The sequence below is a fragment of the Mastigoproctus giganteus genome, chromosome 6 (assembly GCF_048544385.1).
Source record: "Mastigoproctus giganteus isolate SK-2022 chromosome 6, ASM4854438v1, whole genome shotgun sequence".
Taxonomy (NCBI): domain Eukaryota; kingdom Metazoa; phylum Arthropoda; class Arachnida; order Uropygi; family Thelyphonidae; genus Mastigoproctus; species Mastigoproctus giganteus.
Window position 1 is genome coordinate 75,332,595 of NC_143580.1, and position 22,960 is coordinate 75,355,554.

General features: G+C 38.8%; 1 protein-coding gene across 2 annotated transcripts in view; it reads left to right on the forward strand.

Moving 5' to 3' along the window:
• Positions 1-22,960, forward strand: part of LOC150084414 (regulating synaptic membrane exocytosis protein 2-like) — a 547,165-nt gene that overhangs the window by 378,255 nt on the left and 145,950 nt on the right. For both annotated transcript variants that reach the window (XM_090376052.1, XM_090376053.1), the window contains exon 11: positions 3,776-3,865. In XM_090376052.1, the coding sequence (XP_090232178.1) occupies positions 3,776-3,865 (90 nt within the window). The remainder of the gene's footprint in view (positions 1-3,775; positions 3,866-22,960) is intronic.

The window sequence follows — 22,960 nt, forward strand, 5'->3', positions numbered from 1 at the left end:
AGATTTTGCAGCTAATGAAAGCTGATCATCCCTACATAAAAGGAAAAGCGCAGGAGAAAGAACAGAGTCGTATGATAATTCAGTGTAGTATGAACGCTGAATTACCGTAGGAAGAGTAGAGGCTAAGAATCATAATACTATCACATCTAAGCAAGTCTGCGGATAAATATTTGTTCAAGTGTTAAAAAAAATCATGAAAACTTGAAGGAAGTTGCTTATTCGTTCTCGATCAAAAGCCTTTGTAATATCGAAAATGTGTGTATTTGTCGAAATTTTAAAATCACATTTCGCTACAGGCGACTTCGTCAAGTGATTAGTGCAGATCTTCAATGGCGAAAAATGTACTGCCGTTCATTAATCTTTACTAATTATTATATTGGAAATTCTGGTACTGGAAGCACTGACACATTCAAGGACTTAACATCTTATTCATCCCACTTGCCATAACACTCACATAATATCTCAGACTTCCAAACTTCGCGGTTTAATTAACCATTCTTCCTCGATTGCTAACGTGACAAAGTTATCTCTTCTCTATAAGCAGTCATAGTTCCGCCGACCGGGCTAGCCGGGTGGGTAAAGTGTGGCAACCCAAACGTCGCGGGTTCGATTCCCGCCTCGGGCTTGGATCGAAGTACTGCAAAAACCTTGGGAGGTACATTATGGCCACAGAAGCCGATGCGCCAACAACTACCAAAAAAAAAAAAAAAAGTTCCTGTTTTTGATTATTGTGATATTATTAAATCTCCACAAAAGGAATATCTTTTTGTGGAGTTTCTCAAACCTATGAGAAAGATTTCTCATAGGTTTGAGCAAATTCATTAAATTCCGTACTTTCTTCAGAATTGTCCCACTTTGATACAGATGACAAGTCCATGAGTTTTTCTGTTTATATACTAGACTCTTGTTATTGATTCTCCATCAATGAAACTTATTTATCACTGCCTGTCCCTCTTACTTAGCATTTACTTGCTAGCCCTTTGTTCTAATTCCTTCAGGTATTAAATAATCACCACACTAATTATGTGCTTAACCCATCTATATGTATAAGAAATTGCTTTTCACTCTTTTCATTAATCCTAATTTTGTATATATTTTAATACAAACGATTGTTTCGTGTTGATTCTTTGTAATGCTCAGCTTTCTCATCATTGTCTAGGGATTGTGGGTGAGAAGTATGTAAGTAAACAAATCTATTGCAGCAACTAGGAAACAGTCTTGCTAGTAAACCCAAACTCACCGAACTCCTTTTTATTTCTCTTTCAGGTGGTGAAACGGAAAATTTTACGAAATCGGACTTTCTTTAATAAAAATCTTACTTTAATTACCAAGTATGTGAATAACGTTATCGATGCATATGACGAACCGAAACAGCGATCCGGTGCGCTTCGTTCCATTCCGAGCTCTGTTTTCCTCATTCATCTATCCACCTACTACTGTTTTAAAAACTTCGGCCATTTTTTGGTTCAGAATTATCACTAAAAATTTTGGATTAAAAAAAAAATATCCAAGATAATTTATGGATTTCCAACGTCTATGAAATTTCAAGTAATGAGTTGCTTATTCAGAGTTTATTAATCTAATATATTGTATAAAATTCCAGCAAGATGTGCATTATCCATAAGTTTAGTGATGTTACGTTTGATGTTTAGTGATGTCAGATACTACATATTACTTTGTTAATTTGCATCATCTTTAAAACGTAATGATTCAAGTTAAGGCGCCTCCGTAGCCGGGTGGGAAGGAGCAGCAGCAGTGCGTAGCACACGCTCTTCTTGATTAGACCGGGGTTCGAGCCCGTCACCACCAAATATGGAGGATGCGGAAAGGCCAGGGAACGACCACCGCATATCCCGGAGGAATATGGCCTTAGTTGCTAATGCTCCTAAAAACCAAATAACAAACAAACACAACAAAACGATTCAAGTTAATGATATAATAGTAAAGGTGTAAGGTGTATTTAGTGTCAGACGGCACCAGGGGTTTCCCCCATCTCCGTGTTGCTTTCATTGTGGGTGTACCAGTTCACTGGGAAATGCCAGAGATTTAAAAGTGTGTGGGCTTTGTATCTGTGTGATGTCGTGTACCGTTGTTCATCTGGTCGTTTAGCCGCTGGACCCCTGCTGAGGCCCAACGTTGCCCCACCTTCGCCCCGTGGAGGCAGACCAGGAACCCAGTAGTTTTAGTTTCACTCTGGCAGGTCCTGCCACCTAATTTCCTGAGATTTCAGAGGCTAGGACCTAAAAAAAAAAAAAAAAAAAAAAAAAAACGCGCGCGCTCTTTTATATGCACGTATGTACAGACAGAGACATATATCCATCATCGTCGGTTTGATGATCGTTAGGTGAGGGGGATAATGCTTGCATAATAAAGGCCGAAAGAATGGGCGAACGGGAATTTTGACATAATTACGTTTTTGTGTGTGGGACATTCACTAGCATAAAGATAGAGTGGGTGGGAGACTGAAGGCTGGGGGGGTTAAGGCAGAAATATGGGGATGATAGAGTAGGCAACCCCAGAAGTCAGTGAGGCATGCCCATGCCTCACCAGGAGAAAGTAGGGGGCGCCGGGGGGACCGTCCCACCACCGGCGCAGGGGAGGGGGTGGAAAGGCACCAGGCAAGGGAGCCCGGTGAGCTGAAGAACAGATGTTCTTTGGTTATAATGGTAGTGGGTTGTGGGCTGCGGCCATTTGGTTTCTCCTCGTCGTCCTCCTCGTGAACAGTGCCTGTGCATAATCCGAGAAGGCTTGATACTCCTCCTTCGTGTCTAGGAGGTGATGTTCTTGTCCCTGTGGTAAGTAGTGGATTCTGGTGAGGAAAACACCACGTAGGTCTTCATAGAGCCTGCAGTCATACATTAGGTGCTGCCAGCTCTCCAGCCCCCCGCAAGTGAAAGTTGGATCAACCTGAATCCCAAGTAGAGACAGTTTGGCATTTATAGCTCCGTGTCCAGTTAAGAGGTACGTTGCTTGTAGACCTGGGGAGAACCAGTTGGGTGAGGTTGGGTAGTTTTGTTCAATATTGGGTAGAAATTTCTTTGTGATCTCTCCCTTTTGAGAGTTGCTCCACCTTTCCTGCCATGCCTGCTGCAGGTGAGTTTGTATCCTCTTCTTTTCCACATTTCTGTTGCTGGCTAGGTCAATAGTAAACCCCAGAAAAGTCTGTGGGGTGCCTTTGTCTAGGTAGTATAGTAGGCCGCGTTGTATGATTTCTAGGTCCAGCGGGAGAGTGCCTGCGAGCACTTGCAGGGCGTGGGTGCTCACCTTATAGTAAAAAAAAAAAAACCTTTAAAAACCTTAAAACCTTTAAATATATGTATTCTCCGAATACACTTACCTGTAGCAGACTAACAGAGAACGCCAATTAAAGGGAAATGAAAAGCCAATTAATGTGAAAATGAGACAATAATTTCTCCTCTAGACAGGCACACCTCTTTCATTTAATATCCCAAATGCCCAAAAGATGGCGCAACCACACTTCACTTCTCTTTCTAATGTAGTCGTACTTTTAGTAGAGTTTTATAGAGAGAGAGAGAGAGAGAATCACAATTTATGTAACGGTTATTTTCTCTAGAACCGTTACATAAATTGTTACAAAACGAACTTTCCAATTTGTACCAATAAATGTACGCAATTATCTGTAAACATTTTAAATTAAGTTGATTTCTAGATATTTAGCTACCATTTATTTTTTGAATACTTTATTATAAATGCATTGAAAGCTCATCTAAAGAAAGCTATTTGTAGCAAGTTACTTAATCTTGCCATTTCGCAGGTCGTTATCGAGTTGGCAACGGCACCTTTAGATGATGAAGGAGAATGGTACTTTCTGGTCACGCATGAAGAGAGTCTAGCTTCTCAGTTGGTGAGTGATGTAATAGTCGTTTTTATGTAGTTGGCTCAAACTAGGATTTAAAGTAGAATCTTACATTTTTGTTTTGGTGCGGCTTAGCAGACGGTTGAAGCAAATCATAAAGAAGCCTGACACGTGGTCACATATATTAACCATTTACAGCAGCTGAAAGGGTAGTTCTGCAGAACGTCTCTGTCGAGTATTAGGGTTAGTAGAACGCAAGTAGTATGTAAGAATTCTCAATATATCTATCCTGAGAAAATTCAGGAAGAAAAATATAATTTCTGAGTATTCATATCAAATCAGAAAGGACTATAAAGATGTATGTGTGTTTTACTGGTTAAGTAAACTTTCGACAGATAAGCATTACAAAGGAATGAAGGTTCCGTTCACTGTCACTTGCAGTGTGACTGGAAGGCTGAATACCTACTTCAACATAGGCAAATGAAAGAGGTAGGCCTATAAAATAATCTTTTATGGTGTACAGGAATTGTACTATGCAGAATAATATTAAATGGCGTCATCTGTCTATCTTATCTATCTGTAATCAAATTTTACTTAATCTGATTAGATGCTGAAAAGTATACACTTAACATTTTACTATAGTATTTAAAGGAATGCTTGTATCAGTAAGCAACCATGTTTCTGACGATATACATGGTTGCTTATCGCATGAAAGCTTTATTTCGGGTTCTAATTTATTGTCAATATTTGTACAGTTTTGCAGAACTACGCGTAATTGTACGAGGAACTGAACAAACATTTAGAGGGAATGAATGTGTGAAACGGGTTTTTTTTTTTTGGCTGATACTACATAAGCTTGCTTTCTTGCATCATATGCCTCTACTACTACGCAGTAAAAATCTTAAAATATTACTCATAGTAATGTTTTTTTTTAAAAAAATAAGCAATAATAAATTAGAAAATAGGCATTAAATATTTATTTGGAATACATCTTGAAGAAATTCACTTTTAAGAATGTCAGTTTTCAATTCAAGTCTGTGTAGCAAAAATGTCAAGAGTATATATAGCTAGTGAGTTGAGTCAAGCGTGCTAACTTGTATTCGCTAAAACTGTCAACAAACCATTATCAACATATTTGTAATCAATAATTATTTAGCATAAACAGAACAACCTAATTCTCCTACTTGTAATATAGCCTTTGCGGAAACTGGATCAATACAAGAAATAAAAATGTGCTAACTTGTATTCGCTAAAACTGTCAACAAACCATTATCAATATATTTTTAATCAATATTATTTAGCATAAACAAAACAACCTAATCCTACTTGTAATACAGCCTTTGCGGAAACTGGATCAATACAAGAAATAAAAATATTCTCACCTCCATATAAAATTTACTGTGATTGCGTAATAAAAATGAAAAACAACTGAAATGCATAAAAAATACTTCGCTAATTATAAAATACAGTACTATCGAAGTACATCTTGCTCTTACGTATATCCCATAAGTTGCATTAAGGGCTTATGCCTCAGGCTGCAAGAGAATTAGATTACGTACAAGTCAGTGCAAACGCATCATATTAGTACAAAGCTAAACTCTGAATTAGCAAATTTTTGCAAAGGCGGCATCATTTAAGTTATATCTCATATTGTGAATACAGTACCTTCACCACCAGTTGCCATGATATTGCACTACTTCTAATAAGTAACGCTTCACCAAAGGAGAAGACTGTTGTTACTTGTTCTCAGCGGATACCACCACCCAGACGGCACCGTTTCAGAGCTATTTTGTATATGTGTGGGATAATAACTCGACTATCCTCTATTAGACTTAGAAAAAAAAGTAGAAGGAAAATAATAGTAAGAGTGGAAGAGGAAAAGAAACAGTGCAGAAGAATGAAAGGGACAGTAACTCCTACAACTCACACCACTCAAACTCAAAACTCCTCGAATAGGCAACGCTTTCCCAGTCGGGAAGACTTGTTGCCTATTCTTGGAAACTCCGGACATCATCATCAGGCTCCCCCCTGGTGCCGTTTCAGGGCTATTTGGCCCTTCTTCGGTGGGTGGGTAGGTACCCTAGTGTTGTAATGGCAAAACAGTTATGAAGTATAACTCCAAATACACCATCATCACTTATACACCATCAGGCATCTCTCATAATATGAGAGATGCCTAATGGTGTATAAGATGAATTAAGACAAAGATGCATTAAGGGCTTATGCCTCAGGCTGCAAGACGCTGAGAATATAAGTAACAACAGTCTCTCCTTTGGTGAAACATTACTTATTCGAAGTAGTGCAATATCATGGTAGCTCGTTGTGAAGGTATTCACAATATGAGATATACCGGTAACTTAAACGATGCCGCGTTTGCAAAAATCTGCTAATTCAGAGTTTAGCTATGTATACTAATATGATGCGTTTGCGCCAACTTGTACGTAGTATATCCCATAAGCATTTAATACTGAAAACTAACCGAAACGAATCATATTGAAGGACCTAATTACATTCTTAATTCGCAAGTATTAATTGCGAAAATTCACTTTTTAAAAAATATTTAATAAAGCATGTTTTCATGATTAGATAAGTAGGTTATACTGGAACATCCTGATAGGTTGTTGTTGGTATTGATGTTTAACGGCACAAGGACTGCTAGGGCCAAGATGTGCCTATAGACGGGCTGTCCATAAGCCCACACTGGTACGTGTCACACTCAGACTTCAAAAAATTGTGACACGTTCGAGGATTTTTTAAAGTGGATCGGTTTCTCTCAGTATCCCAATGTTCTGCACATCTTGTAATATAAATTTTGAATTTATGTATAATGAAATTCAGAAGATATACATCACCACCAGAATCTGTGTGTGCATACTATAATCTGAAATCGGAGTCACTCAATCTCCCAAAAAGAAACTATCAGGCGATTTCCACGCTACCATTTTAGTTTGTTTGTACAAAGCTGTGACGTTATTAACATGGTCTAGAGTGACTGTATTTAAAAATATAATAAATAAAAATAGCGATTTAATACAGAAATAATGCTTTTCTAATCAGTTAATTAATTAGAGATAATTTGCAGACTGTGGGTCTGCTGATCTCGAGTCCAAAGAAACAAAAATTCTGGGTCCTAAAGTGGGTAAACTCTCACAGCTCTCTAACAACCTGCGCTTCAGTCAAATACAGCAAATAGCATATACCTAAAAATCACAATGGAACAGAACTTCTACGTCTCCACGTCTTTGGACATCAACATCCGGGAAACCATGCACTTTAAATAGGATCCCACCAAACATAATCTTAACCCTACTTTTGTAAAGCGCCCTCCAATGCTGTACTGAAACCTAAAGAAGCTCTCGCCCAACAATGGACATCATCATCATACATGACATGAATTCCTCGGGTACTAACTTTATTCATTGGTCCAAAGGTTGCGTCTAACTAATAATGTCCTTTCCCTTCTAGGATAGTTGCTGCAACCATATAATTTTAGCTTGATTATTTCATAAGTGTGTATTATTAATATTAGTAGTAGTGGAAAATGATGCAAGAAGAAAGGTTATAAAGCATCAGCCAGAAAGGAAAGAAAAAAAAAACACTACCCATTTCATTTGTCCATCCCTTCTAATAATATGTCTAATTTCTCCCTTAATTTATTCAAACTACCCACTTACAATTACAGAAGGTAGTCTGTTCTAACAATGAATAACTCTCTCGCTGACGAAGCAAATTTTCGCACATATATCCTGCATCCATCCTTTTTCAATTTAAGTCCCCTTGTGTACGTTGTCTGAGAAATTTACGCATAAGTTTACACAATCCAGCCTTAAAACACTTTAATCAGGTCTCATCGCAAGTGCCTAGTTCCCAAGTGGAGCAATTTGCAGTAACGAAGTCTTTTATCGTAAGAGTATCCCTTTCGGTTCTTGACTAATTTGGCTACTCTTCTCTGCATCCGTTCCAAGGGATACACACTTCTACAACTCCAGTCTAATGACTTGTATGCAATATCGAAGATGTAGCCTAACAACTGCTTTATACAATGGAATAATCACCTATTGTTCCTGTATAATATACAGACATTGGAGCAGCTCATGGGGTTCTATCAATGATATATAGTGTATATCGTTGATAGAACCCCATTAGCTGTTCTATCAGCATGTGTGAGTACTCAAAGAACTTCAGTCTTTCGTTATCCACCACCCTGAGTAGGATACCATGTAATTGGTATGTTATTCTGAGATGACCGCTACTCATACGCAGCACCTTGCATTTGTCAGTGTTAAATTGCAGTTGCCACTAATCAGACCATCTGCCTAATTTATCTAGGTCTTGTTATAGTAGAATGCCTTGATTCCTGTCATTAATCACGCTGCCAATCTTAGTATCATCTGCAAACTTCCGCTTGATATGCCTTCACCAATGTCGTTAATAAATATTGTAAAAACATTATAAAAAGTAAGGGGTCCAGCACTGAACTCTGAGGGACTACACTAATAACATTAGTCCAAGAGGAGAAGTGCCGTTTATAGCCACCTTCTGTCTTCCACTCAACACTCCCGAAGCAACTTGCTCCTAATTCCACACTGCTCCAATTTCTATAACAGTCTCATGTGTAACAGTATCAAAATCTTTACTGAAATCTAAATATATGACATCAAAATTATTGCTTGGATCCAGTTCCACAGGATTCACCCATTAACCATGTTGTGATTTCCATGCCATGCTAACCAGGCCTGAGAGAGAGTGCAGAACTTCTTTAAACACAGATTCCACCATTTCCTGTTTTTCTGGAAGAAAAAACCTCAGTTTCTGGGGAGGGGGGGAATCTTGCTATCTACGTCTGAGGCCGACTAACTCAGCCACGGAGTGAAAAAAAAGCCCATTAAAGTTCCTCGCGTCATCGACGAGATTCGAACCGGGCCTTTTCCACCCAGTGTGGGAAGGACGGTGACGATAATACTGTGCTAAACTTGATACAATAAAGGACACAGGACGGGGCGTAAGCAGAAGTGTATTAATGGCAGAATATAACATTGGATCGTCAATATGTTTATGTTTTTTATATGCAGTTAATAAAATTGCATTCTTAATCTCGCTATTTCTTATTTAGCCTCATTATTTCTGCATTAAATGTATTATAAATAAATCTTTCTAGTTAACGGAAAAATCGAAATAACGGCACCTTGCATCCCCGAAGGTGCCGTTATTCTGTATATTGCTCGAATTTGTTTACTGTCCATCTGTATTATGTTATAATTGTGCTTAAATGAATTAATTTTGACTTAATATGGTGGTTTAACAGATATTAGTAAAGCCAAATTGTGAAAAAATATAATAATAATGAAACAAAATAGGATATTCACACTAATAGAAATTAAAGAAATTAAATAAATAGGAGGATTTATTTAATTTTATGACAGAATAAGGAGGTTTAATGATATTAGTAAGGCCAAATGGCGAAAAAAAAATATAAGGAAACAAAACGGGCTATTCATACTATTCCCATCCCCATGAGGTAACCATCCGGTTCTTTGAACTTACTGACTCACTCTTTTGCCATATTCGGAGGCAATTTATTCAAGTGTTCAAAATCCGCTGCCTATAGGTGAACACGAGATCTAGTCTTCGGTCATTCTCCAAGATTTTATTTAACTCCTCTACACACAACGCAGAACAGTCCATCCTCATTCGTTTTACTTAATCCCTTCAGTGATTTATATACCTCAATCAGATCTCCTCTTAGAAGAATAGTTATCAAACTTTTCAACCCACTTTCAAAGCCGTTCTTTATATGTTTATCCATTTGTACGCATCAATAATTTGGTTGCCCTTCTTTGATCCCTCTATTCTGTCTGTCTTGTTTGTTCTGTCTTTTTTGTTCTTTCTTTCTTTTTAGTTGTCTTTTTTGGAGAACGGCCTTCAGTCCTGCATGCAATAGTCCAAATGGAGTATAACCATCATCTTTAACAGAGGGACACTGAGATCCTTCTCCGTACTACAAAGGCAATATAAATCGTGAACAGGAAATCACGTGCTTTCCTAACCGTTGTTTACACTGCATGGAAAATTTCACGTCAGAGTGAATCGTAACACTTCGATCTTTTTTATCGAACCACTTTTTGACTCCTCCCTTCTTCCCAAGATTATATGTGTATATGACTCTACGATTTCTATTCTCCAAATAACCTTACATTTTGAACTTAAGCTTTAGTCGCCATTATCCAGACCATATATGCAACTGCCCTCGTGGGTAGTTGCATTCTACCTAGTTGGCCGAATCGACGTCCTCCCCGCACCGGGTGGAAAAGAGCTGAGTTCGAGTCCCGTCAATGACGTGAGGAATTTTTATGGGCCTTTTTCACAACGTGCCTGATTAGTTGGTCTCAGACGAGGATAGCATGGTTTTTTCTCTCGGAAACTCGGATTTTTCATCCAGCAAACAAAAAATCGACCTCAGAACACGCAATTTACAGACAATATACATGGAGCAATATGGCCCTAGTAGCCGACGCACCTAAGAAATCCTAGTACTACAATATATGCAACTGATACAAATCTTTTTGAAACAACGTTGCCTGACCCAAATTTTAATTATCCTTCTAGCATTAAAATCATCAACAAACTTTCACAGCTTTCCTTATATACTTTCGTCAGTATCTACGAAAGTTAGAAATAGGAGGGGCCTTAACACCTAACTAAGGAATCCCACCGATGCGCCCTAAAATCAGATCATTTATGGCAACTTTGTCGGCGTCTCCGTGGGCAGGAGCAGCAGGGTGTAGCACACGCTTCTTGATTAGACCGGGGTTCGAGCCCGTGGCCACCAAATACGGAGGATGCGGAAAGGTCAGGGAATGACCATCTCATATCCCCGGAGCAATATGGCCTCAGTTGCTAATGCTCCTAAAAACCAAATAACAAACAAGCAACTTTGTCTCTCCTTCCTTTTAGCAAGCTTAGCTAAAGGAATTACTGGTAAGATCCAGCGTAAGATCTCACTAGTAACTCCAAATTCTTCCATCTTAGCAGCCATCCGTGAGGGATGGCATTAGAAACTTTACTAAAGTATAGATATATAATGTCAAAATTATTACCTACATCCAATTGTTTAATATCTACATCAGAGTAATTCACCAAACTGATCATGCATGACCTGCCCTTTAACAAATACATGCTGGGATGTATTCAAGGTAACATTTGCATTCTTGTAGAGATAGTTAACCGAGACCAAGAAGAAAGCCAAACGATAACCAAGAAGAAAGCCAAAAATGATATCCAAATCTTTGTGAGTGGGGAACCGGTGCAAAAGGTGACCTCTCATACTGATCTTGGCCTCACCTGGGACGTTGGGCTCATATTTCAGCCTCACTTTGCCAGGATGAGGCAGAAGACGTACGCTGCTCTTTGGGCAGTGCGTCAAGAGCTCGTTGGTGTGCATCAACCAGCGCTGCTTGTTCGGCACATCCTGAGGTGTATTACGCCGATTCCTCTCTATGCTTCAGAAATTTGGTCATCTGCCCCTGCCTCATACCTTCAGAAGTATCTTAGTTTAGAGTACTGGTTACTTAGATGGATGAACAGGGTGGTAGGCCACCCCCTAACTATCTCCAGATCTATCCTACAAGCAAATCTAGGCACCACTCCCTGGAGGCATATCATCATGACAAAAAATGTTCTCACGCTTGCACGGCTTATAACGAGGCGAATTGATGCTCCATCAGTATCCGCATTAATCTCTGGCCTGAGGAGGGCAAGAGGGAAGCACCCCGACTCCTGTCTCCCTCTACGTCTTACGCTGTCAAGCATTGATTCCCTGAGGAACATGTTTCCAGCCAATTGTCTTCGGATCTTCAATAAATTTAGGATCCACCCTGATAGGTTCTGTGAAGACAAGCCCTACAGGAAGGAAATCCTCAAGAACTATTACCAGATTATGAACCTATAATACTCACCTGCTCCTGGACAGACCTTTTTGTTTTTTTTTTTTAAACTTGCCTATTTGTATATGACAAAGGCTTTCTGTCTTCATGTAATCATGTATATTACTGTATATTTTGTACATTATTGTTTATTTAATCCTGTAAAAGTCTCGGGTCGAGCACGAATGTACCCTTGTTTATTGTACATTGTGTTCCTCGCACCTTAGTCTGTATTCACACCCTTCTGGCACAGAGCCGTCCCGGGGTGACCCAAGGTTTCTTGGGAAATAAACTGATTTTAATAATAATAATAGTCTTGAACCGCATCCTTTGCATGAGAAATTTTATGGGCCTTTTTTTCACATCGTGGCTAAGTTAGTTGATCATAGGAGTAATGTAGCACGGTTTTTCTCAAAGAAACGCTGTTTTTCGTCCAGCAAACAGGCAAATCGACCACAGAACACACACAATACTTCTCCGAAATCATATATCATTTATTTTACAGCAATCTGATCATAACATTCTCCAGAGATTCTTAATTTTATGATTCCTCGTTCACTTTAAAATAACTGAATTATTAATAAGACAAAGTCTGTCTGAAAATCTGCTGTAAATTATATAAGCTTCTTTTTTTTCCTTTTTTTTTTAAATATGCTAGAAGCTTACCGTTCACAACTTTCAGTTTCATATGCATTTATACAACAAAAAGTCTGAGTGAGTACTGCCAAAGAATAGCATTTTAAGTGAAATGTTCGTCTACTCTGGTGATTTTGCTCGGTTTCCGATAACAACGTTGCATCCAGTAACAGCCTGTTTGTAGAGATAGGCATTTGTGATTTGCTCATTTCAGGTGACTATTGTGAACTTTTATGTTTTGATAAGAATACCTCAAAAGGAAAAAATACTTGACGCTATAAAACTGCCCAGAGAAGGTCCAATACCCTAAGGGCTTTTAAAGCATGCGTCATTTTTAAGCATTTTATTGCTCCTTGTCGCCTGTGGTGTGCATAAACAAATGAACCTCAGGTTACGCTATATCTTCTGACTTCAAACAACAACATTCCCCTCAGTTGCCATTGTAAACATTACTGAATTTATTTTCACATAACACGGGAAATAGATAATGTAGAATAAGTAAAAATCATTTTATTTTCACCAACATTCTGTAAAACGCTATTAACTATTAAAAAGCAGAGATAGGCATATTTTATGTTTTTGCTAAAATTTAATTCACGAGACTGAATTCAGCAACGTATTTTCTTTAACCGTATTTTTAGTGTAATACAAAACTTACCAAATAGAATTGCATTTCATTGAAGATCTAGTTGTACTCTATAACCTGTTATATCATAAAACTACTTTCAAATACTGCAGAAAAAAATATAGTGGCGGAAAAAAAATTGCATCACCTTAAAAAAAATTAGCATTTGTAACGAAACGTATAAGATATTGTTTTATTACAGTCATTTTCTTTTGTCGCAAAGACTGATGCTCTATCTAAAACCCTCAAAGTTGCAGAACAGTCGGATGCAACTTATGTACTGGCAATTTTCATTGACTTCAAAGGAGCTTTTGACAGTGTGGTGGCCGGGCGTTCTTCAGAGGGCCAGAATCTCTAACTGTACCTGGAATTTCTACCACTGCCTCAAAAGCTACTTCTCTAACCGCAAGGTCAGCATCAAAACAAAATATCACTCCATCACCCGACATCTAACCCGAGGCTGTCCCCAGGGCTCCATCCTGGGGCTAGCTGTCTGGAATGATACTCGACGACTGGCTCCTGAGGAACTACTCACACACTACTCAGCTTTCTTACGCCGACGACATGGTTATCATCATCGAGGGCCCCACCTGTCCATATGGGCCACGGAAAATAAACTCTCCGTCTCCACTGAGAAGAGCAAAACCCTCCTATTAAAAGGCAAACTAGACTACTTCTCCAGACCTCCTACCATACGTTTTTAATAGCCGCCCACTGAAAAACTACCGATCGGTGAAGTACCTAGGAGTAATTTTGGACGACAGGAGAACTTTCATCCCCCATATCCAAGCTATCAAAGAAAAGATAAAAAATTACATCACTATGTTAGCACGCTTTACCCGTAAGGACTGGGGTCTTAAAGGACCAACTCAATGCCTTTTATACTCAGCAGTATTTATACCAATTGTCACATATGGAGCCGAAGTATGGTACCACCGATTGACTTTAGTGCATGCTCAACGTAAAATTCCGCTAATTCAACGACTTATGCTACTACAAATGACCCGCGCATGTAAAACGACATAAACTGCCTCCCTACAGCTACTAACAGGCCGCCTCCCCTTGGACCTCCACGTCGCTTTTATCGGCCTCTCTCATGCCATTAAGAAGAATAAGGAAGCTGAATTCCTAACTATTCAAACCCGTACCGATACCGACATCAAACAGGAACATAAACGTGTGTGGCTAGAATTGATAAACCTATGGCAAACCCGCTGGAATAACTCCACAACTGGTGCAACTACTAAACTTTTCCTTCCTGAGGTAACCTACATCAACAAACAACGTTCCACTTGGTTCTTCCCTAACGTCTATGCTTCCTTCCTATTAACTGGCCACGGGTCCTTCAAGAGACGCCTTCTAGAGTTCGGTCTAGTCGGGGATGCCCTCTGTACCTGCGGAGAACCTGAAGACTGGGATCACGTGATGCACTCATGCAACGTATACTTGGATCTAAGAATCTAACTACTCCTAGACCTCCACACTACATCACTTCGGCCAGAAACCAAGTTATTGGAATCTAATGATGCCTTCCGTGCACTGACCTGTTATGCCAACGAGGTCTTTCGTCGTCGCTGGCATCACCCACAACTCCCGACCACTACTCCTGGATAACCTCCTCTAGACAGCAACTGATACCCAGCACCGGAAACGTCCAGACATGAAACTGCAAATTGCGGCCAGCCCTGTCGACGCCACTCCGTGATTCTCCATTGTGACGATCCTGGACTCTTTAATTTGAACTTTACCTATCCTCTTCTTCCTACCCACAGTCCTTCTCCAGGACTCCCACAACTGCACCTAGCACTCTTCCTGCTCCTTTTCGCCTGGGAGGATGCCTATGCTCTGTCATCCTCGCTATCTTGCCTGTCTTCCACTTTCCTGTCTCTTCTCTGCTCTTTCCTTGGCCGTCCCCACTCTCGCTCCTGCAGGAGTGTGGATGCCCCGCCAGATGTCTTTTACTCCCTGGTCCGGCTCCTCGTGCCAGTGGACGGATGCTGAGAGGCTCCTTCCTGGTGATCGCGCCTCCCAGTAACGAAGAGGCCAGTCAAACAACACACTACTCACACATAACCCACACTGACTGGCTTTGCTATGTTAACAGAGTATTTAACGCGGATTTGTGGGAAACCACGGGAACCGCATAACAATAACACTATGTTCACTATATGTCCTATGTCGCAAAGACTGGAGGCATCGAATATTTTTTATGCTGCCATTCGTAATGGTTGCACAACTGGAAGATCTACTCTTCTTTTTCGTTATCTCTCTCTCTCTCTCTCTCTCTCTCTCTCTCTCTCTCTCTCTTCCTCTTCCTCTTCCTCTTCTCCCCCCCCCCCCTTCGGTTTTTCTCCTTTCGCTTTTTGGTATAGGTACAAAATTTGTATGTATGATTGTGTATATATGCTAAAAACCAATATATATATATATATATATATACATATATACTTAGTATAAAAATTTTTACTTTTCTTTTGTTATCTTAGTTTAGTTAATTATTATTATTCTTTTCTTTCTCTTCCTTGCGGCGCCTCCGTAGCCAGGTGGGAAGGAGCAGCAGTGCATAGCACACGCTTCTTGATTAGACCGGGGTTCGAGCCCGTCACCACCAAATACGGAGAATGCGGAAAGGTCAGGGAATGACCACCGCATATCCCGGAGCAATATGGCCTTAGTTGCTAATGCTCCTAAAAAAAAAACCAAATAACAAATAACAAAATTCTCTTCCTTTCGGGTTTTTCCCCCCTCTCTGGAGTGGGCCCCAGAGAAGGATTTTTTTTTTTTTTTTTTTTGTTTGTTGTCTCATACTCTGAGATAATAGGTGTCCCATCTACTGGAACTGGCCTACCTTCCCGTGGTGTGGACGAGTACCCAGAATCATCTGTCCAGGTGACTGATGCTTCTGGGTAGCCAAGTGGCCAGAACATAACAGAACACACACAGAAACATCTGTAACACATATCTGGCCCATTTGTAGTGATACTGTTCTTCACAGAGATACGAGGCGGAGTTGAACTGACGTTCTAGGAGCCGCTCCTTACATAAACACATGTCCACATGTCGCAAAGGTATTTCGTCAGATAACGCTTATATTGCTACAGTAATTGCAAGGTATTACATCAGCCGTTTCTATAAATACGGCGTTGCAAGGGTATACATTCTCATTAATATCCTGTTTTGCGGAGGTGTAAGCATGGCTCCATATGTTCAGTTGATACCAAGAAAAAAAAGTGTAGCTGTTGCTCTGTCCCAGGAAGGGCTTTCTACGCGTGCTATGGCTGATAAAATAGTCTGCCACCAGTCAACTGTATCCCGGGCGCTGAAATTAAAGCGGGAAACCGGTGACGTGAAGAGAAGACCTGGATCAGACCGTCAGAGAGTGACTACGCGTTCCGCAGATCGATATTTGAAACGGCTATGCCCTACATAATCGCCATGGTAGTGCTCCTGATCTAAAACTGTACTTTGAGATGGCCTTTGGTCTTGAAACAAGTGCATGAACTATCCACAGACGGCTTTCATATTATGGTCTGCATGAACTATCCAAAGACGGCTTTCATATTGTGGTTTGCATGCCTATCGCCCAAGAAGAAGCCTTTGTTGACCCAACAAATGAGGAAGAAGCGACTTGTTTGGGTAAAACGCATGTTTCATGGACAAAAGAGCAATGGGACGACGTCATCTTTTCTGACGAATCGAAATTCAACCTGCATGGCTCGGATGGGACACGATATGTCAAAAGACGAAAATCGGAGGCATACCATCCTGACTGCTTAACACCGACTGTAAAGTTTCCCGCCGGTCCGATGGTCTGGGGATGCATAACAAGCAAAGGGATGGGACGAATTAAGTTTAATAACGGAACGGTGAATGCAGAAACCTACACTGCTATCTTGGAGGAGTGCCTGAAGCCCGTTATTAGGAATCACCACACAGACGTCGAAAACTGCATTTTATACCAACGTTTTCCCTCGTTTTTCACCCTTAAGGTGCAGTTATACCTCAGAAATGCTGGTATTACAGTGTTGGACTGGTCCGGCTACAGTGCAGGTTTGAACCCTATTGAAAATTGCTGTTACATAATGTCGCCTAAAATTGCTCAGAAGAAGCCACCAAGTAAGATTCAGTTGCAGAAGAGCATTGTAAGAGTGTGGTATCACGAAATTGGCCAACCGTATATGCAGAAGTTGATTAACTCTATACCAGATCGTTGCAAGGCTGTAATTGGAGCTCGAGGAGGAACAACAAAATACTGAGGACATATTTTGCTGATTTACAGTACATAATACTATTACGTTAACTTCTCATTTCAGTTTCTTTGGTTGTCATGATTACCATTTGCATGATTTCTCATATTTCCATTAATTAAGCATTTTATCCTTTCGGAAAATATTTATGGCAATTAGGTATATCTGGTGGAGTCTTTTTATTGAATTTCATTCACAGAGATATATATATATCCCATCTAACAAATGCATTTCGAACATTTCTGCAACCCACAGTGCAGCACAAAACACATCATTTGCAAAATTCACAAGTAATGCAGTTTTTTTTGTTGGCCACTGTATATTTGTAAACTTATTATCGTCAACTTACTGACAGCTTACAAGTTTTCAAATTTGGAAGCCGAATTCACTATATCATGTACAGTACTGTACTCTGTAGAGAAAAGTTTGGTAATTTAATACTGTTCAGCAATAAAGCTACTTTCACCCGTGGCGGTATCAACAACACCGTAACTCTCATAGGTGGTTAGATGAAAATCCACATGCTACTGTAGAAACAAATTTTAAACATCGCTTCTCTGTAAACGAGTGGTGCGTTATCATCGACAATCAGTTGATTGGGCCTGTTGTGTTACAAAACAGGGCCCAATTACCTAGCATTTCTGCAAAACGAACTTCCACAACTATTGGAGGATGTTTCCTTGGCTACAAGGATTGGTATGTACTTTCAGCATGACGGAGCTCCCGCACATTATACCCGTCCGGTGATACAATATCTAAATCGAACTTTCCCTGAACAATGGATTCGCCGCGGCGCTCCTGTTCATTGGCCACCAACGTCAAAAGACTTCACTCAGTTAGATTTGTGTTTGTGGTGATGGATTAAAAGCGCAGTATACAAAGAAAAGGTGAATACAAGAGACGAATTGCTTGCTCTCATTTTGGATACTGCTGCCCTCATAAAGGAACCTTTATGAGGCGAGTTGTTCAGAAGTAATATAGCGAGTTGTTCTTCTGAACAATTCACTATATTACCAGAAGAGTTGCAAAGTGCACTGTGCTTGGTGGTGGGATTTATTGTGAACTGTAAAATATTTTTCAATTATTTGTGTTTTGTATCATTCAAAAAGTCAATAAATGCAAACAATAAGTTCTTGATCGTTCATTAATACCGCTCATAATGGCTTTGTGCCAGTTTCAAACAGCTGCATCTCCGTATCCACTGAGAATTGGACAAATGTTTATATGAACTTTTTTACTTAGGATAATCGATACTATAACCTCACAAAATATTTACTATTCCTCCTGAATCACTCTGTTCCTCCTGTATATATACAGGGTGTTTCCAAAGTGATGGTCAATAATTTAAAAGCGAACTGTACAGACTACAATATGCAAAAAAAGCCTAGTAAACATAGGTCCTTAAGTGAATCGTTTTCGAGATATTCCACATTTTTAGTTGGGATCCACTACTGACAAGGTGACCTGTACAGAGTTGAGATCCACCACCGACTTGTTTGCTTAGGTTAGATTTAGCTCATTCTCTCCTTTTCCCCTCTCTCAATGCTCTGAGACGTAGCAGGCATACTCGTACTTGTCAAAGGATAGTCAACATGGAAAGAGATTATGCGGGCATGCACTTCATGTACGTAAAGCCAATAGCAGTGCACTCGAGGCTGCACGTTTGTACCACGAAGCATTTCCCTGCAGAAGGCAGCCCAACAGGCGCACCTTCATCAGGGTACATCAACGCCTTGGAGAACATGAGCGCTTCGCAAAAAAAAAAAAAAAAAATGCCGGATCGAACATACATTGCCAAAGAGGAAAATACAATGCCAGGTTTCAAGTCTTCAAAAGATAGTGCCACACTCTTGCTTGGGGCTAATTCGGCGTAGATTACAGACTAAAACCACTGCTTGTGTACCATTCTGGATATCCTCGTGCATTTAAGGGCATCATTAGAGAGCTTGGATAAAAATATCTCTTTGAGGATTGGTTTAAATGCTGTTTCATTCCCGAGGTTGAAAAATATTGTAAAGACAACGACGTTCCTTTCAAGATTTTGCTTCTATTAGATAATGTTCCTGGACATCCTACGCATCTAGAGGATTTCAATTCGAAAGTGAGAGTCATATTTCTACCGCCAGACACGACTTCACTCATCCAACTTATGGATCAAGGTGTTATTTCGAATTTAAAAGCATACTATTTACGCACAAAATTTGCTCAGGCGTTGTCTGCAGTAGACGATGAGAAAAATTACGTTAAGACACTTTTGGAAATCTTACAATATTTACCACGCCATCTTAAACATTAAGGCCTGGGCGGAAATTACTAAAAGTTGTTTAAATGGCACATGGAAGAAAATATGCCCAATTTCAAACCCTTCGAAGCACGTAAAAGGCTTCGAAGGGTTTGAAAAAGATGAATAATATGAAGAGGTTACAGATAAGATTGTAAAGGTTGCAGAGCTACTTCAGCTGGAGGTTGATGCCAAAGACGTGGAGGAGTTAATAGAGGAAGAAGAGAAGGAATTATCTAACGAAGAACTTACTGACTTGTAAGCAGTGATAGTGAAAGAAGAAAATGCTGACGAAGCTCAAGATGAACCAAATGAGAAACCGAGACGCTTCATCACCAGAGAAATGGCAATGGCATTTCGTGAAATTGCATCGGCAATGGCGAGGTTTGAGTAAGTGGATCCTGACAGCGAACGATTCTTAAAAGTTAACAGAGGGGTGAATATGCTTGCTTGCTACAAAGAAATCTACGATGAAAAGAAAAAAAGCCACCGTCCAGTCATCCATTAATATGTTCTTTCGTAAGGTTGAGCGGCCTACCCCTTCTAAAGCTCCACAGCTCTCAACCTCCGCAGCAGCGTACTTATCAGCTGAAGACGTCGAATCTGGCAAAGATGTTCGAAAGGTAAAACTTACTGACATTATGCCTATCTCCTCTTTTTTTTTGTAATTTTATAATTTTGAAATTTTTTAAAATTGCACGCTTTTGTAATTTTTCCTGCGCATGAGATAAAAAATTAATAAATACAATAAATCATTCTATTTACATGTTCGTCGAACATTTCTTTTTTGATTCAATGAATTCAGCGAGCACAGTTGCGAGTGCTGACAAGCATGGGGAAAATTCCGACTTACGTAGCGTTCCGCGGAACGCAACCCTTACGCAAGTCGGGGAGTTCCTATTATTCTTACATCATGACATAACTATCTCTTGAGAGACTATTGCTCTACGTTTTGAGAGATAAGCCTCTAATCACTGACAACTATATATAAAGAATTATAGAATTCACCAATTAGAAGCGTCGTGTGTGCCCTATTAATCCTACTTAATGTGGAGTTTCTAGTTTTTAAAAGCAAGAGATAAAAATGTAAGTAAGAGAAAACAATAAAAACAAACAAGGATTCTATTCTTAAAAATAAATGGAGACAGAGGTACAAAGATTAATAGGATGTAATGAATGTTATTGATAGCTAGGTACATCCTTAAAGATAAGTGTTTTATTTATACTCTGGGATAGCCATACAGCATAATTATTGATCTACCCACACTACATGGAAAATTCCGTCAATAAAGCTAGAAATTTTTATGGGTTTCTTTCACAATGTAGCTGAGTTGGTCCAGCAAACAAGCAAATCGACCACAGAACACAAGCACTTTACAGATAAGACATACTGACTCCTCATAGCTTTAGTTTAGCACTTCAAACGCACACAGAAACAAAATTGTGATATTAGGTTACCCGAAAATAACACACACACACATATATATATATATATATATTTTTTTTTTTTTTTCGTTATTTGTGAGCGTTCCCAGCCAACCTATGGCAACTCCACTGTGTTATATGTGCTGGTAGCATACTGATAAAGACCAATCAGTATAGTGGAGTAACTTATTTAGTCCGAGAGGCCGCACAGTTTACTGCCGAACCATTATAAAGTTCAGTTCAATTACATTCCGATATATTAGTTAGCAGTTAGGCAGATTAGTTAGTTATACCGCGTAATTCGGTATTTTCGTAATGATTCAAACACAAACACATCTGACGGCCATGGAAAGCTACAGATCAAGTAGCTAATCGCGAAAGCAGAACTATACAAAGGTGCATCTAGCATCGGTTAAAATATCCCAGTACCAGCATGCATTTGACAAGGATATATCATGTTTAAAGTGACCAGAACCTCAGTATTCCAATGCAGGACAATGGGGGGGGGAATAATTTTGCAACCCCCTAGAAACAATATACACACAATTAAAATTTTTTTTTTTTTTTACTTATAAAAAAAATCACATACAAAATATAAATTAAATACACATACTTTTGTGAACTAAACTTTTAAAATAAAATATCACAGTTCTTAAAAAAACCAAAAAACAAATATAGCCTATATATATATATATATTTTTTTTTATTTATTTTTTATTTTATTTTTTTTTATTTATTTTTTTTTTTACAGAAAGGCTGAAATTCAGTATAGGTACCCCTCATTTTGGACAGACAACTTGTGTGATCGAGACCCGCTAATATTCGTAAAATCGGACAAATGCAATAACTTATCGAGATTTTCTCTTATAGAGAAGCTTGTCTTCATTTTGAATTTAAAACGATGTTTTGAATTTAGACCAAATTAAAATAGGATAATAAATATAATGTATAGGATATTAAGAAATATTAAAATTTTGTAATATTATATTTTAAGTCAGGAAAGGTACCCCTTGTGTTACGCTACATGAAGAACAGCATGAAGGTCATGAATTGAGAAAAATAGTTATTAGAAGGAGGAAAAAAAAGCTTATTAGAGGGGTCATGTTTTTAATCGACTTTCATTTTTGTTTAGGTTATTTTTTTCTGTGAAATAATACTAATAATAAAAATACATGCTTCTTTTAACAATAAAAACAAGAGAAATTAAATAATATAATTAAATATATTTTTCGCTGAGTGAATTTTTCTTAATTCTTCATTATTTGCTATTTCTTCGTAAAATTCTTCACAAGAATTAGGAAAATTGCATTTAACTTGTAGTATTGTTTTCAGCATTTCTACTGTCAGTTTTTTTTTTTTGTCTTTTTTTTTTGTTTACGTCCAAAACTTATTTACTATCGAAAGAACTCTCCGTTGTACCATTCGTTCCTGGCAAACATAATACAAATGATTTGCATTATGTTTGCCCTTAAGTATGGAGGCTACATGTCCAATCCGGGACAGTTTGCAATGCGGGGCAAACGACTGAAATCCGAGACTGTCCCGCATAATCCGGGACGCCTGGTCACTTTAATCATGTTAAGAGTTTCCAGCCTATGTAAAAGCTTCACAAGGGTAGGATTAAATCACTTAATCATAAACACCTTTCCTACGTGAAACTAAAAGTTTAATTTATAAGCTGAATAACTTAAACCTTTCATTTCTCTCGTAAAAATTGTTTTTTAATTAGCTAATTTAGTGTTAACTACATCTCTATAATGTCCTTTACCCAACATTTCAAATTGGTATATTCTGCAATTGTTTATGTAAATCTTATCAGATACTGTTATTGCTGAAATCTTATACAATTGAATCATACGTAAAATAAAATGTCATTTATTTTATATGATACAATTGTATAAGAGTTTCCCTTTTTATATAAAAATTAATCATGTTGCATGTCTCAGATTTTATCATGTTGCATGTCTCATATGAGACATGCAATTAATCATGTTGCATGTCTCATAC